Here is a 13,928-nt window from a genome sequence, read left to right as displayed (position 1 = left end):
CTTTACTCACTCCTGTTATTATTTCCTTAGCTAATGTTTGGATGTTGAACTCATTATTTTGTGTTTCACCCTCTGGAGGACTTTTAGCTGGACTCTTGTCCTGGTTCGATTCTCCAATATTTCTTCTTGTTGTTTTAACCATTTTATATATTATGTTATGAGCTCCCTTTATCAGTACTTTTCAGATTATTGTTCACTGTTGCCTGGATTGACTTGTGTCTAAGTAAGTTAATTAAAGGGTTCACAGTTAACAGTTGTTTCAATAGTATTTTAATCCCTGAGTTGGAGCTCAGTGGTTTAAAAGCCTCTTTTTTTTTTCTTCCCTGTAGGCTGTGGGAGCCTGAGGGCTTTTAACCTATCAATAGGCTTCTTAGCTTAATCACTGACTCCTGACCAAGAAATAAAGCAGGGTGTGGCAGAGATAATCCAGTGGTTATGCAAAGAGACTTTCACAACCCCTCAGCTATGCCACCGTGGTATAGGTCTTATCCTGAGTTTTCCTCGTTAGATCTCTGCCCCTGGTGTCTCTCCCTGTCGCTGCTTCAGATTCTGAGGGTAGTAGCAATGGGGACTCAGAGTTGCACTTGGTGAGTCTCTGGGGAGTCCTCTCCTCCATTAAGCTGTCCACTTGTTGGTGGAGCAGACTGGAGGTGGTGTCTCAAGTGATAAACTGCTGGACTGTTAGCAGTCACTTAATCTCTCCTTACGCTCCTCTCTCCTCTCTGTCACCAGCCACACGTGTTGTACTCACTGGTGATTTAGTGGGTTCCTGTGGTCATTCTAGTCCTGTGTTGTTTTGGTCCCGGGTGGTCTCCTTTGGTATTCCTAGTTGATCCGGGAGAGGAGAGGAGAGGAGAGGAGAGGAGAGGAGAGGAGAGGAGAGAAAGGGATCTGCTGCTGCTCATAGCTCCACCTCCGGAAGTTCCTCTTACCCAGTTTTCAACTATTTCCACTTAGCTTCTAATTGACATAGTTCAGATAAGTATCTTTTCATGTAGCACTCACTAGAACTTGAAGGTTAATAAAGTGACAATCTAAACTTATTTTAAATGATTTGATGGTCGATATAAGAGCAAAGCACACTGTCAGTCAGCTGGTGAAACAGATAAGTGGTTTAAACAAATATACTTGCCATAGAGTAGGTAACTCTTGTGTGAGTACTTGTGCTATGTATGACCCCGTCTTCTTGAGACAGTATAAGTGAGTCCCTTTCAAGATGGCCCTCCTCAACAGAATTTCTGCTTTTCTTTATAATAGTGGGTTGCAAGAAGTCAAGAGGAGGTCAAGGCCATTGAATTAACTAGAACAGAATGTAAAGCTTTTATCTCTTTTTCCCCCCCCGAATATTTTCTGGACAATTTAGCTACTATTTAAATGGACGAATTGCAACTAAAGAAGATTTTCTTAATCCTGATGTTTTGGACACTTTCATTTCATCTGTGCAAACAACTTTCCAGGTAATAGCCATTTTTTTCCCCCTAGTTTGATGTAACACCAGAGTTCTTACTTTGTAATCCAACTAGTCCCAAATTGTACCTCTATCTATAGTTACAAATTTGTCTTATCTGATAGAATATGTCCTAGATCTTATTCACATTCAGATGCCCTTAACACAAGTTTTAATCTCTGTATTTTATTTATTTATTTGTAATAGAGACAGAGAAGTTGAGAGACAGAGAGAGAGAGACACCTCGTAGCCCTACGTCTCTGCTTGTGAAGCTTCCTTCTGCAGGTGGGGACTAGGGACTTGAACCTGGGTCCTTATGTACTGTAATGTGTCTGCTCAAACAGATAGGACACTGGCCAGCCCCTATTTTTGTATGCTGATTATAAATTAAAAGTACTTCCAAATAGCTTTTTAATTTTTTATTTAGTTTATTTATAAAATAAAAAATAGAAAATATCGACAAAACCATAAGATAAGAGGGATAAAATTCCACACATTGCCCACCACCAGAGTTCCATATCCCATTCCCTCCATTGGAAGCTTTCCCTGTTCTTTATATCTCTGGGAGTATGGACCCAGGATCATTATGGGGTGTAGAAAGTGGAAGGTCTGGTTTGTGTAATTGCTTCTCCGCTGAACATGGGTGTTGGTAATTAGCTTTTTAAGTAGAATTAATTCTCATGGGTCATCATAATGGGAGTATTTACATTTCCTGCCACACTTAGTATTCCAATAAAAGTATATTACCCAAGACCTAAATGACTATGAATATATTTTTGTAAATATTTTGGATGAGTAGGCCTGGGAATCAAAACAAGATTTTAATTGTTCTTACTCTTCAACAGCATAATTGGGTAGCTTGTTTGTAATTACTAAGGATACTTTCCTGCTCCTTAGGTTGTTAAGGAAACTGGAACCCACAAGAAGGTCTGGTTAGGGGAAACCAGTTCTGCCTATGGGGGTGGAGCGCCGTTGCTGTCCAACACGTTTGCAGCTGGCTTTATGTGAGTGACACAGTGTTTCCCTTGCAGAATGTAGTGCAGTGTTTGCCTGTCCTTCTCAGTGGATGCAGTTTGTTAGCCAAAAATCTGATTTCAGAAGGGTGCTAGGGGCCAGGTAGTAGCACACCTGGTTAAGTACTCACATTATAGTGCACAGGGACCTGGGTTCAAGCCCCTGGTCCCTACCTGTAGGGGGAGGCTTCACAAGTGGTGAATCAGGGCTGCAGGTGTCTCTCTGACTTTCTCCCTTTCTATCTCCCTCTCCCCTATCTCTAACCAATAATAAATAATATTTTTTTAAAAAGTTGCTATGACTGAGTCCCAAGATTTGTGTCAGATCCCCTGAGAAAATGATGTACTATAGCTTGCTGGATATCTTTGGGAAAGCTTGTCTCAAATAAATTATTTTTTCCTCTAATTGCTGAGTCTTGGTGGCTGCACTTCAAATCCACTGCTCCTGGAGGCCATCTTTTTACATTTTTCTGCTGTTGTTATTGTCAGTGTTGTTGGATAGGACAGAGAGAAATCAAGAGAGAAAGGGAAGATAGAGGAGGAGAGAAAGACACCTGCAGACCTGCTTCATCGCTTGTGAAGTAAGCCCCTGCAGATGGGGAGGGGCGGGGGAAGAGACTTGAACCGGGATCTTTATGTCAGTTCTTACTTTTTGTACCATGTGTGCTTAACCCACTGTGCTACCACCCAGCCCCCTGAAATGAATTGCTTTTATGGGGGCCAGGTGGTGGCACACTTGGTTAAACATACATGTTACAGTAGACAAGGACTCAGGTTCAAGCCCCCAGACCCCACCTGCAGGTGAAAAGTTTCGCAGTGCTGCAAGTGTCTCCCTCTCTCTCCCTCTCTTCCATTCCTCTCTATTTCTGGTTGTTTCTATCCAATAAATAAATAAAGATAATTAAAAAATGAATTGCATTTATGAATGCCTTTATGAGTCCATTTATGAATAGCTATTCTTAAGAGCTACAGATAAGGGGGTTGGGCAGCAGGTTAAGCGCACATAGTGAGAAGTGCAGTGACTGGTGTAAGGATCCTGGTTTGAGCCCCCGGATCCCCACCTGTAGGGGAGTCGCTTCACAGGCGGCGAAGCAGGTCTGTGGGTGTCTATCTTTCTCTCCTCCTCTCTGTCTTTCCCTCCTCTCTCCATTTCTCTGACCTATCCAACAGAAACAACAACAACAACAATATTAACTACAACAATAAAAATAAGGGCAACATTAGGAAAATAAATAAATATAAAAAAATTTTTTAAAAAAAGAGCTACAGATATATCAAGAATGTATTCCAATAAAGAAGCACATTAAAAGAGAGTGCTTTTAGGACTTTGCCACTGGGGGAGGATACTTCCTTTTACTTTACTTTAATTTATTTATTATTGGATAAAGACAGAACTTGAGAGGAGAGATAGAGAATGACAGAGATAGAGAGACTGCATTACCACTCATGATGCTTCTCCCCTGCAGGTGAGACCAGGAGCTTGAACCTGCCTCCCTGCATACTGTAATGTGTATGCTTAAGCAGATGGGCCACTGCCTGGCCCCAGAAGGATACTTCTTACACAGAGCTATAGCCATAGATTCCCAGGCAGTTTAAAGCCTGTCATACCGTAGAGGCTGCAAATGAATTTAAAGATTTACTAACTCACTTCATTATTCAACCGCCACAAAAGTGATTGCTTTAAACAACTGATTTACCTACATTTCTTGAATTTCATACTATGTGTGTTTAACCCGATGTGCCACCACCCAGCCTCATGTTTACCTACATTTCTGAACACAACCAACACTCTTAATCTTCACATTCAACTTTACACTCTTTTCTGTCTACCCTCATCCTTATAAACCCAGGATATGGAATAGAAATAGAAATGGTGATGTCTGGTTTTTTTTCACTGGCTGAAAATGAAGGGGGACATAGATGGTAGCGCACACAATAGAGCTTAGACATTACTATGTGCAAGGACCTCAGTTCAAGGCCCCATCTCCCCACCTGTAGGGGGTAATCTTCACAAGTGGTGAACAGGAGGGATGCAGGCCTTTCTTTCTCCCCCCCTTTCCTCTTCCTCTCTCAATTTCTCTCTGTCCCATCAAATAAAGGAAAAAGCAGCATCCAGAAGTGGTTGATTCACCACACAGGTAGAGAGACCCTGTGAATAACACTGCTGACAATATAGAAGGAGGGTCATTCCTAACAGTTTAGATGTAATGCACTCAATGTACATCTGCTACCTGTGACAACAAGCAGCCTTTTCCTGGGATTGGGAATATGGAACAGAAATAATTGTCTATAGGGGTGGAAATTTGCTTTGCATTATAGAAGTTGCCTTACTGAGAAAGGGGTTCCATGGTCCTGGAGGTGGCGCAGTAGATAAAGCATTGGACTCTCATACTTGAGGTGCTGAGTTCAATCCCTGGCAGCACATGTGCCAGAATGATGTCTGGTTCTTTCTCTCTCTATCCTCCTGTCTTTCTCATGAATAAAGAAATAAAAAAAATTAAAAAAGAAAGGGGTTCCTATGATGTATCTATAGCTTTTCATTATATTTATTATAGCAATCTGTAATTATGATTTATAATTATAGTTGTAAGAAACTATTAATAGTGTTCTGTTTGTCTTCATGCTGAAGGATAGGAAGAGGTAAGGGAAATTCTCCTTTGTTTGTATTTTATTTTAATTTTATTTTTGAGAGGGATGCAGAGAGAGAGACAGAGAAACACCAGAGCACTACTTAGCTCTGGCTTATTGTGGTACAGGGAACTGAACCTGGGACTTCGGAGCATCAGGCTTGAGAGAGGGAAAGTCTCATTTGAATGACTGATTTATAAACCATGCCACCTTTATGATTTCCTGCCAATTCTGCCACCTAGATAATTAAATGAGGAGGGCATGTGATTGAGTTGAATTGTTCTCCAAACCTGAGAAAAGTCGACTCACTCTATTCTAGGTGGCTGGACAAACTGGGCCTATCAGCCAGGATGGGTATAGAAGTGGTGATGAGACAGGTACTATTTGGAGCTGGAAACTACCACCTAGTGGACGGAAACTTTGAACCTTTACCTGTAAGTGACAATTGTTTTCTATTTCAGTGAATAGAATGAGGTGCGTGTGTGTGTGTGCATGTGTGTATGGGTGTGTGGGGGCACCTGTATTTAGAGATCAGTAGTCAGCCCTCTCAGTCAGTTTAATGCCCACAATAAAAGCAAACTCTATGGAATGGTGAACTGAAAGAAATCTCAGTGGTCATTCTAAGAAGTCAAGACACAGGAATGACTTTCTTTTTTTTTAATTGATTGCACAGCACAATGCATTTTTTCTTTTTTAGAAGCCTTTTATTTTATTACTTTTTAAATCTGTGATTAATGCTTGTTTACAGGATTGTAATATTGCAAGGTATAGTTCCACACTGCATTTACCTAACTTTCATGTCCCCACCCTCCCAAGATTGCCATCATAGTTCTCATGGAGTCTTAAAGATAGTTTGTTTGCTTTGGGGTTTGTTTATTTTTGCAAGTTCACGTGTTTCAGTTCTCTAGATTGCACATAGGAGTGAAACCATCCAGTAGTCTTTCATATCTTTACTTATTTTGCTAAGTATAGTCTCTTCTAGTTCTATTTTTTCCCTCAGGACACAGTGCCATCTTTTTTAAAATTATTATTATTACAGAGTAGTATTCCATGGAGTATATATCTCATAACTTCTTTATCCAGTCATCTGATGATGGGCATTTAGGCTGCTTCCACTTTTTGGCTATTGTGAATAATGCAGCTATGAACATAGGGGTGCATATGCATAGGGGTGCATAAGTTAGTGTTCTTTGGAAATAAGTGCCTAACAATAGTATTGCTGGGTCATAAGGGTGATTCCATTTTTATTTGTTTAAGGGCTCTTCATTCATTGTTCCTACGAGCCTGTACCAGTTTACATTCCAACAAGCAGTGTAGCAGAGTTCTTTTTCCCTCCAGTCTTGAGAGCACCTGTCATTTATATATTGTGGGATTTTGTTCAAGAAGAGTAATTTGAAATGTTAGAATTCTCATTTTGCAAGATAAGCTTAGATCAAGAAACGTCTTACAAAACAAATACAAATTAAAATAGCCTTCTAAACCCAAAGCTTAACTTTAAGCTAAGCCAATGTGGTCTATTTTCTTTTAATCTCACTCTATTTTGTTAACTTCAGAATATTTATGAATAAATGTCTCATTTCAATCCTACCTCCAGTTGTATCTGGTGCCAAATCAGAAAACAGAGTTTTTATTCAAAATGCTGCCCAGAAAATGTGTGTGTGTGTGTGTGTAAATTTGAAGTTATATAGATAAAGCCCTGAGAAGTATGACCTTGACTTTCATAGTCTAAATGTCATCTCAGGATATCTAGTTTCTAAAAATAATTCTAAAAGAATGTTGTCAGAAAGGTGAGACATTTTATAAAAAGCACACGCAAAGTATAAGCTCACATTTGGTGTCATATAAATAGATGTCCTTATCAAATTGGTTTTAACCTACAGTGACATAAGCTTGTGGCTCACACAATTCTTAATTTTAAAGACAAAATCATAGAAAAATAACCCTGTAAAATCATAGAAAAATAACCCTGTAAAATATAGAAAATATTATCATAGAAAAATAACCCTGTAAAAATGAAGTCTGTCTTCCCCAAACATATGAATCATGAATCATTGATAGAGGTATAGCTAACATGATAATTTCATCAGGAAAATATACAAAAGCTATTTCTTTTAAAAATTTTTCATATTTTATTTATCAATGAGAAAGATAGGAATAGAGAGAAAGAAGCAGATATCATATTGGTACATGTGCTGCTAGGGTTTGAACTTGGGACCTTATGCTTGAGAGTCCAATGCTTTATCCACTGTGCCACCTCCCAGACCACAAAGTTGTTTTATTTTTTTATTAGTGAGTTAATACTGATTTACAAAATTATGTAATAACAGATATAAATCCACACCATTCCCATTCCCACCACCAGAGTTCTGTGTCCTCATTACCTCCATTGGAAACTGTAGTTCTCCCAAGGTCAGAGACGTGGGTTGATTATTTCTATGACTGTCTATATTTATATATATTTTTCCATTTTTTTCAGCTGAGATCAGGCATGGTCGGGTATTGCCATAGACTTTGCCCATTTTCATATGGTCCTATGGAGGCAGACTAAAAATATTGTCAGGGAAGATGCTGTCAGATATAAGAATAGAACTAGAAAGCTGGATTAGGGCAGAGAGTAGCTCCCAAACTTGAAGAAAGTATATAAGTATAATTAACTTTTTACCCCATTGGTCTGAGTTATCCAAAAGGTTTTTCTTTTCTTTTTTTTTTTTTTTATTTAAGAAAGTCAAAAGGTATTTCTAACCACCTCCCTTACCCTCCCTTTTGTAATCTCTGGAACTTCACTACTCCAGCTCAACTTTGTCAGATTCATAGATGATAGATAGCTAGCTAGACAGGTGACAGGTAGATGATAAATAGATAGATCATAGGTAAATGGTAGGTATGGATGGATGGTAGGTAGATAGATGGGATGAATAGCACTGAAGCTTCCTCCATTGTGGTGGAACCTGACTCAGCACTGCGTAGCCTGCATGGAAAATCGGGCACACTGTGCAGGCGAGCTATTTTGGCCCACCTTAACCTTTTCTTAAACAGATTTTGAACAAGAGAGTTAAATAATGCATTTCTGTAAAATTCACTCTGAATGTAATGTCCAGAAATTAGGTCACTCTTCACAAATCTTGCCAACTACATATTTTAAATGCCCACACATAAGGCTTTAAGTTTAGCACCATTTGTGTACGCACTGATAACTCTTCTTCCCCAAGGCTCACTGTCCACTAGAAAGACTTTACAGAATACATCCACCATTAAGCCTGTTTTCTTGAGTTATGTAGTATGGAAAGAACTTAGAGACAATTTCTGGCTGAGGATATTCATATTGGGAAGAAGATTTATGATTAAGTAGCAGCACACAGAGTCCCTGTGTTACTTTGAAAGAGTCCTCTTCCAATTGTGGCTCTCAGGCAGGAGGAATAGCCTGCAGGTAGGGTGCCTGCAGTGCCATACACATGACCCAGATTCAAACCCTGACACCATAAGAGAAATACTGTTGGCAGAAAAGGAAGCTTAAGTGTCTCTCCTGTACCAAATCTATCTATCATCTATCTATGTATCTATGTCTGTCTGTCATCTAATCATCTATATATCTACCTATCATCTATTTTTGGCCCTTTCATTTTTTATCTTAACTCTCTTTCTTTAATGATTTTTAAAATATTTTATTTATTTATTATTGGAAAGAGACAGAGAAATTGATGGGGAGGGGAATATAGAGAGGGAGAGAGACAGAGAAACACCTGCAGCCCTGCTTCATCACTTGTCAGGCTTTCCCCCTGCCTGAGACTAGGGCTTTGAACCTGCATCCTTGTGCACTGTAATGTGTGCACTTAACCAAGTGCACCAACACCTGACCTACCCTTCCTTCCTCCCTCCCTTCCTCTCTTCTTCCCATCCTTCTTTCCTTCCTTCCTTCCTTCCTTCCTTCCTTCCTTCCTTCCTTCCTTCCTTCCTTCCTTCTTTCCTCCCTTCCTTCCTTCTTGCTCTTTCCCTCCCTCTTTCTTCCATTCTTCCTTCCTTCCTTCCTTCCTTTTTCTTTCTTCCTTCCTTTCTTTCTCTCTCTCTCTCTCTCTCTTTCTTTCTTTCTTCCAGCAAGAAAGAGAGAGGAGAAAAACAAATAGAAAGAAGAAACACCACCATTTGGGGTCCAGGTGGTAGCACACCGAGTTAAGCACACATAGTATGAAGTGTAAGGACCTGTGCAAAGAGCCTGGTTCGAGACCCCTACTCCCCACCTGCAGGAGAGTCACTTCACAAGAGGTGAAGCAGGTCTGCAGCTGTCTGTCTTTCTCCCTCTCTGTCTTCTCCTTCCCTCTCAATTTCTCTCTGTCCTACCCAGAAAATTTAAAAAAATGGCCACAGGAGCAGTGGATTCATAGTGTGGGCACTGAGCCCCAGTGATAACCCTGGAGGGATAAATAAATAAATAAATAAATATGTAAACAAATAGTACTATCATGGGTGTCCCCTGAAGATGGGGACCAATGATTTGAAACTGGTTCCTCATTTTGTTTGTTCAAATCAGAATCTGGGATAGGGGAGACAGCATACTAGTTTTGCAAAAGACTTGCATACCTGAGGATCCATAGACCCTGATACAAACCCCTGCACCATCATATGCCAGAACTGAGCAGTGCTTTAGTTAAAAAATAAGTAAGAAAGAATATGAACAGTCCACGTGTTGCATTTGATTGACATATTTCTTAGATCTGTTATCCTTGAAGTTTCTTTCTCACTCTCTCTCTCTGGCCTCCTTGTGATGTATTAAAAGAAGTCATTGCCACATTGTCATCTCTTAAATAGATGCTTTATTTTGAAGTGTTCATGTGTGTGTACACTCATGCGTATGTAAGAGTTCTGCTTTGCAGCCTGGGAGGGAGGACTCTGGCTGCTAGAGTGATGCTCTTGTTCTTTCTCTCTTTTCTCTAATGTAGATTAATAAATATATCAATCTCTATTTTAAAGTTCTGCTTTGAATTTTTGGATGAGCAATCATCAGAATTATTTAAACTTTCTCTGAACAATGAATTGGATTTTTTTTTTGCTGCTGTTGTTTTGTTTTGACTTATTTTATTTGATTGAGGGGGTTAATGCTTTACAGAGCAACCGTTGACATATGCATACAATTTCATTATATAATAGGCCCCCAGAGTTTTCTTCCTATCCACCCTCTCCCCTCCTCCCCAGAGTCTTTTGCTTCAGTGCAGTACATGTTCAATCCATGTTTCCCTTTGTGCTCTCCCTCCCCCAAATCCTTTGTTTTGGTGCAACTTACCATGTCCAGTCCATGTTTGACTCTCTGTTCTCCCTCCCTGTCCCTACTTGATTAAGTCCTGATAATAAGTAAGATCATTTTGGTATTTGTCCTTTTTTTGGCTTATCTCACTCAACATGATGCCCTCGAGTTTCATCCAAGAAAATGCATGGGAGACAAACCCATCATTTTAAACAGCTGAGTAGGATTCTTAAATTCTGGCTCTGTGAATTGTGGGAAGAGTCCTTCAGTGATAAAAGCAGTAAAGAAAAGATATAGCTCCTAAATTCATGGGAGTAACAGATGACTGCTATTAAAATACTCTATAATAACTCTCACACTCTTTCTAGGATAACTGTTTGACAGTACTTGTGATGAATAAGAAATAAGTAAATATCTCTTTATCTCATCTTTTCCCAACCCTCCAAACTAGGATTATTGGCTGTCTCTTCTGTTCAAGAAACTGGTGGGTACCACTGTGCTATTGGCAAAGGTGAAAGGACCAGACAGAAGGAAACTTCGAGTCTACCTTCACTGCACAAACACTGACCAGTAAGTATGCAACACACCCTTCATCCACCAGGAAGCTTAATTTAGTAAGTATGTAGCTTCTTATTCTAACACCCCTCCCTTTTTTAAAAAATATTTTATTTATTTATTAATGAGAAAGATAGGAGGAGAGAGAAAGAACCAGGCATCACTCTGATACATGTGCTGCCAGGGATTGAACTTAGGGCCTCATGCTTGAAGGTTCAATGCTTTATCCATTGCACCATCTCCCAGACCACGACAGCCTCTTTCCTTTTTCACTCAGCTGGGTTAAGATGTCATTGTTCTATTTTTTTTTCTTTTTTGTATTTCTAATGACAGGAGGTAACTAGGAAGGATAGCTTCACTATAGGTATTTGCAGCCCAACAGAGATTTACAAGCAATTTTAATTTTCATAATCTATAATAAAATTAGACTGTGAATCAAATACATTAAGAATAGGGCCCATGTATAAATATGGAACTCTTTTTTTTTCCTCCAGGGTTATCTTTGGAGCTTGGTGCCAGCACTATGAATCCACTGCTCCTGGCAGACATTTTTCAATTTTTTTAATAGGATAGGATAGAGAGGGACTGAGAGAGGAGCGGAAGATAGAGAGGGTGAGAGAAAGAGAGACACCTGCAGACCTGCTTCACTGCTTGTGAAGCTTCCCTACTGCAGGTGGAGAGCAGGGGCTGGAACTAGGATCCTTGTGTTGGTCCTTGTGCTTCATACTATGTGTGTTTAACCAGTGTGCTACCGCCTAATTCCCCATGGAACTCTTTTTTTCATTAATGATGATGTCATTGACTGACTGTGACTATAAATGTGAACTCATATGAATGAATATCATCATACTTGGTAAATATGAGAAGGAATAAGAATTAAAAAAAATTTTATTTATAAAAACGAAACAGTGACAAAACCATAGGATAAGAGGGGTACAATGCCGTACAATTCCTATCAGGAATAAGAGTTTTTAAATGGAGGAGGATAACAACACTCTTTTTTTCCAACTTAGTTCCTGGAGCTGACAGGCCTATAGATGCTTATAATTCAGTACTCTAACCTTAGGAAGCAGAAAACATTCCTAAACCTCAGAGATGTTTCTTTTTTACTTAATTTAAATCTTCCCTTAATAATAGAATGGTACGTAGCCCCAAAAGTCAACTATGATTTCCAGTTTCTGGTGGAGGTGATTATGTGGGTGCTGGGGTGCCACTAGGAAGAAGCAGGAAAATGGATTGAATGAACAAATTCTGAAAAGTGTGTAGATTTACTTTTCTTGTTTGCTGCAGTTTTTTCCATAAAGCTAGAATGATCCCCTGTTGATGTGCTTATTGATTTGAATGTATAAAATTTGTGTTTCGCTGTTTAACATTCCTCTGTTTGAACATGGATGAACTGATTGGCTTCCTAGTAACTCAGCCTTGTAAAGAAGTAAAGAGCTCAGCGCACTCTAGCCCAGAAAACTGTGGTGTGAAGCACTATATATATTCTTTTTAAATTATTTAGGATAGAGACAGAGTGAAATTGAGAGAGAAAGGAGAGATAGAGATGAAAAGGGGCAGAGACACCTACAGCCCTTCTTCACCACTTATGATGCTTCCCCATTGCATGTGGGTTCTAGGGACTTGAACCCGGGTCACTGCACACTGTAATATGTGTGCACTATCAAGTGCATCACCACCTTCCTGGCCTGCTATCATTTTCTTTTTCTTTTTATTTATAGGGTTTCATTGGGGCATCACCACTGCATTTTTTCACCACTCTGGGCACATTTTTTTCCCCTGTACACAGAAGGTGAGAGACAGTAGGGGAGAGACAAAGAAAGAACAGAGACATCACATTACTGCTCCACTAGTGAAGTTTCCTTTTTATATGGTATCCCCTATAATGGTCAGGGCTTGAAACCCTAGTCCTCACCAACGGTAATGTGTACAGGGATCTCCTGATTCCTGATATATATATATATATATATATATATATATATATATATATATATATATATATATATATATATATATATATATATTATGTGTGTATTTATAAGAGAGAAAGAGACCAGAGCAGTGCTTTACTCTGGCACATGCAATGCTAGAGATAGAACCCAGGGACTCAGGTTTGCAGGTCCTGTACTCTACTTGTGGAATCATTTCCCCAGAACAATATTTCTAACTAAATTTTCCAATAGGTGTTTTTTTTTTTAATCACTGGAACTTCGATGCTTTGGGTTAACATTTTTCAGACAGAAAGACAGAAATAGAGAGGCAGAGGAGGAGAGAAAAAATACCATGGCACTTAATACCGTGGCACTTTCCCCACCTGCATTGGGAAAGCTTCACTGGTTGTGAAGTAATTAATATTGCAGATGTCTCTCTTCCTTTCACCTCTTTCTCTCTCCTTTCCCTCTCCATTTCTGTTTTGATCAAATAAATAAATAAAAACTATAATTAGAAAAGCAGACACCCCCCTACCAGGTAAGCTTGCCTGTCTTTTGATCTAATACTGGTTTAACATCACCATACGAGGAAGGATACAAAGAGGCCCAACGTCATTAATACTGAAATTTAGTATGTGTGGTCATTTTTGTAATTACATTTCAATTGCTTCAATTAGATACTTTATTTACTTCAATTAGATATTTTATGAAGTTAATTCTATGTTCTTTCAGCCCAAGATATAAAGAAGGAGATTTAACTCTGTATGTCCTAAACCTTCACAATGTCACCAAGCGCTTGCAGCTGCCGTATTTATTTGACAAACAAGTGGACAAATACCTTATAAAACCCTCAGGGCCTGATGGGTTACTTTCCAAGTGAGTAATTTTCTTGTTCACTTCAAACTTTCACCAAATTTATTGGTGTTTATCAGAATCAAGTGTTGACAGGAAAAAAACCCCAAAGATTGTAGATTCTAGCAGTTCTTAACATTCAGCAAGTTTATCTGTGATTACTCATCAGTCCAGATATCACAGGAAGAATTCAAAGCAGAGAGATAAAAATACAAGTTTGTAGTTATGTAGGGAATAGTATGTATTTCAGAGTAAGTTGACAT

The 13,928-nt window shown here is 39.1% G+C and overlaps 1 protein-coding gene across 1 annotated transcript in view; it reads left to right on the top strand.

Annotated features, from left to right (window-relative positions):
* HPSE (heparanase) overlaps positions 1-13,928 on the top strand; it is a 48,006-nt gene that overhangs the window by 29,145 nt on the left and 4,933 nt on the right. Inside the window, exons 7-11 of the mRNA XM_007537490.3 lie at positions 1,364-1,457; positions 2,345-2,451; positions 5,408-5,522; positions 10,776-10,894; positions 13,546-13,689. Coding sequence (XP_007537552.1) covers positions 1,364-1,457; positions 2,345-2,451; positions 5,408-5,522; positions 10,776-10,894; positions 13,546-13,689 — 579 coding nt within the window. The remainder of the gene's footprint in view (positions 1-1,363; positions 1,458-2,344; positions 2,452-5,407; positions 5,523-10,775; positions 10,895-13,545; positions 13,690-13,928) is intronic.

Source organism: Erinaceus europaeus, chromosome 3, assembly GCF_950295315.1.
Source record: "Erinaceus europaeus chromosome 3, mEriEur2.1, whole genome shotgun sequence".
NCBI classification, from domain to species: Eukaryota; Metazoa; Chordata; class Mammalia; order Eulipotyphla; family Erinaceidae; genus Erinaceus; species Erinaceus europaeus.
This window is presented reverse-complemented; position numbering and strand designations above follow the sequence as displayed.